Source organism: Lactuca virosa, chromosome 2 (assembly GCF_052849685.1).
Source record: "Lactuca virosa cultivar CGN04683 chromosome 2, Lactuca_virosa_CGN04683_v6, whole genome shotgun sequence".
Classification (NCBI taxonomy): Eukaryota; Viridiplantae; Streptophyta; class Magnoliopsida; order Asterales; family Asteraceae; genus Lactuca; species Lactuca virosa.
The window spans coordinates 109,374,561-109,377,216 of record NC_136427.1 but is presented as its reverse complement, the minus strand read 5'-3'; the positions used below and the strand labels follow the sequence as shown (position 1 = coordinate 109,377,216).

Here is a 2,656-nt window from a genome sequence, read left to right as displayed (position 1 = left end):
TCAACGTCAGATACTTTTTTGGATAAAACGACGTCGTTGTCGTTTGTTTACCTACGTACACAGCACTGAGTTTCGCGGGACTTCCCTTTGAGTGTCTCGACAGCCTGTGATAGGTCCCACCCTTTTAGCCTCTTGTATTCATACTCTGTACACAAAAAAAATATCATAAAAGGCTTCGAATTTTAACCTTTTAATTTTTTATTATAATAAACTAATCACAAAAAAGGCCGTAATTTTTCAATGTATTTTTTATTTGTTAAAGCTAGTTACCATATATTCAATAAGTATTTTTGGGTTATTCAATCAAAAGATGATTTCATTTTCTTACCGAATTTCACTAAAAAAATTTCTAAAAGATATTAGCTAAATACCTAATACAAAGTCATTTGTCAAATATATTTTATATTACAACTATTTATATTTATATAAATGAATAAAATCGAGAGGTTAATGAAATATAAACAAAATACATATTGTGAAATAGTATAAATAGAAAAAATCTAGAATGAGTACAATAGAAAGATATTAAATTATTATCAATCATGGACTCCAGTCCAGAGTGTGAGGATGCCATTTGTGTACCATTAAAAATATTATTATTATCCGACAAATTTAATTAATTAATTAATTATTAAGTTGAAACGGAACAAAAAGTTGGGTCCCAATGAACTCGGTTCCATTGTCCTTTCCCTTCAAATACCACCGCTCCTTCAACCCTTCATCGGCATGTGCTTGTGTTCATCCACCTTTAATTCACCTTCTATTCAGATCATCTTAAGTCGATTACATGACCCATATGCAAGGTATAGTGTCGATCCTGCAGGGTTCCCACAACCACGAGAAGACCACCAGGGCTGGGTCGCTCCGGCGGACTTTGTCCGCCGACATGTCCTCAAAGCGGTGGTTGTCAGACAACGGGTTATCGGCCTCTCCCACTATGAAGAAGATCGCGTCATCTGAGCAGATCGCAATCGATTTTTCTTCATCGTCCGAAGAGGATGAAGAAGAGTGCGAGGTGATCGGAAACGCCAACAAGAATCCGAGTAAGATCGATATTTGGACGGCGATTATGTCGCAAAAGGTGCAAGACGATTCGGTATCACTTCCACCACCATATGTTCATCCACTTGTTAAGAAGTCTGCTAGCTCGTTGAGCGAGAAGAGTCTTAAGGTTTGTACCGAGAGTCTGGGCTCTGAGACTGGATCAGATGTGTTCTCGTCTTATCCATCCTCAGAAACAGGTGACGAGAATAAGATACATGAGATCCAAGAAGAAGACGAGATAAAAGAAACAGATATGGAGGAACAAAAAGTTGTCAAGCATGTGACATGCTTGACAACTAAAAAAGTCCAGCAAGCTCGTTCTCTACCTCCGCCTCTTTCATCTCTCGCAGCAGCCCATACCGACGGGCCGTCACTTCACATGCATTCTCATCGGGTCGACGGACGTTTAGTCCTTGAAGCTGTATCGGTTCCGCAACAAAACTACTTTGAAGCTCAGCGCCAAGATGGTCGTTTTCTCCTCACGCTCATCGACAACCCTAACGACCAAGCATCCAAACAAGATCTTCAGGACATCTTCAGCATAATTGAGGAAGAAAAACCACAAGTAGACAACATTGACGTCGAAGATAAGGATGAAGGTGAGATCAAAAGCAACTTCACCGATAATGAAATGAGAATCTTGAAAGTGAGACCACCGAATTTGACTAAGGGGATGATAAAGCTTCACAGATCTATGGTATCGACTAAGAGGATCACCGAAAGAGACAATGAGAATCCGTCATGGTCCCGAAAGCTTAACGCAAGAACAGCAAACTTAGAAAAGTTACAAGTTGTGGAGGAGGAGGAAGCATCTGCAACCCCACCATCAGCATCACAAATTAAGCAATCTCTTCCACGACCACCCCGAGCAACCGGGCTGCCACCATTGCCCCCACCAACGACTGCCACCTCCTTCAACTCATACCAGTACTTCTGGAGGGCGAAACCAACTGTCGCCAGTGTCTTTGATCCTCTCATCACCCAACACCGCCCACCAACAAAAACCAAGGACCTGGTTCTGCTCAGAGGTAACAAAGCGGACTGCTTGCTACCTTCATTAAAGGGTTGCAAAGAGCCAAGACGGTCACTTCTGATGTGGGAGCCATTCTGCATCGCCACCTCCTAATAAAACCATGCATTCTCTCTTTTCATTAACTCTTTTTTTATATCTATACATTGAATGTATACATCTGCATCTCTCTAATAAACCATATGAAAGAGTGAGAGGTGCCATAAATTTTAAAAGAAAAAATGTACCATAGAGTTGCTCAATAACGAGTTGAAACAATGACTATCATTACCGAATAATAAGTTATAACACCACTATGCTTGCCATGGTGACGATATCTCTTTGTATCACAATTGAGTTGGCTTTCGACTAGCCAATGGACTATGTTCGTATTTAGGGTTCGTTTGGGCACATATTGTTGTTCATTTGGGAACATTAGGATCCGATTTTGATATGTTTGCTGCTTTCCTTTTAAAGTACTGATTTTTTTTTTTTTTTTTTCTGTTAGGTGGTATTGGGTTGAAGAAGATAAAAAACAAAAATATCCTGGTCCTGGGTTCAATCCCGGGCAAATACTAACATGGCCGTTAAAAAAAAACAAAA

At 40.1% G+C, this 2,656-nt stretch overlaps 1 protein-coding gene across 1 annotated transcript; it reads left to right on the top strand.

The window, feature by feature from the left end:
- The first annotated feature begins 707 nt into the window (after window positions 1–707).
- On the top strand, window positions 708–2,390 carry LOC145159361 (FAF-like protein (DUF3049)). The gene has a single exon (XM_079078306.1). It carries the CDS (start codon window positions 788–790, stop codon window positions 2,168–2,170), a length of 1,383 nt encoding a protein of 460 aa, XP_078934432.1. The 5' UTR covers window positions 708–787; the 3' UTR covers window positions 2,171–2,390.
- The last annotated feature ends 266 nt before the right edge of the window (window positions 2,391–2,656 follow it).

What these genes read in the sequence shown, in the direction of transcription:
- LOC145159361 (XM_079078306.1), top strand. Translation starts at nt 788, where the DNA reads ATGACCCATATGCAAGGTATAGTGTCGATCCTGCAGGGTTCCCACAAC.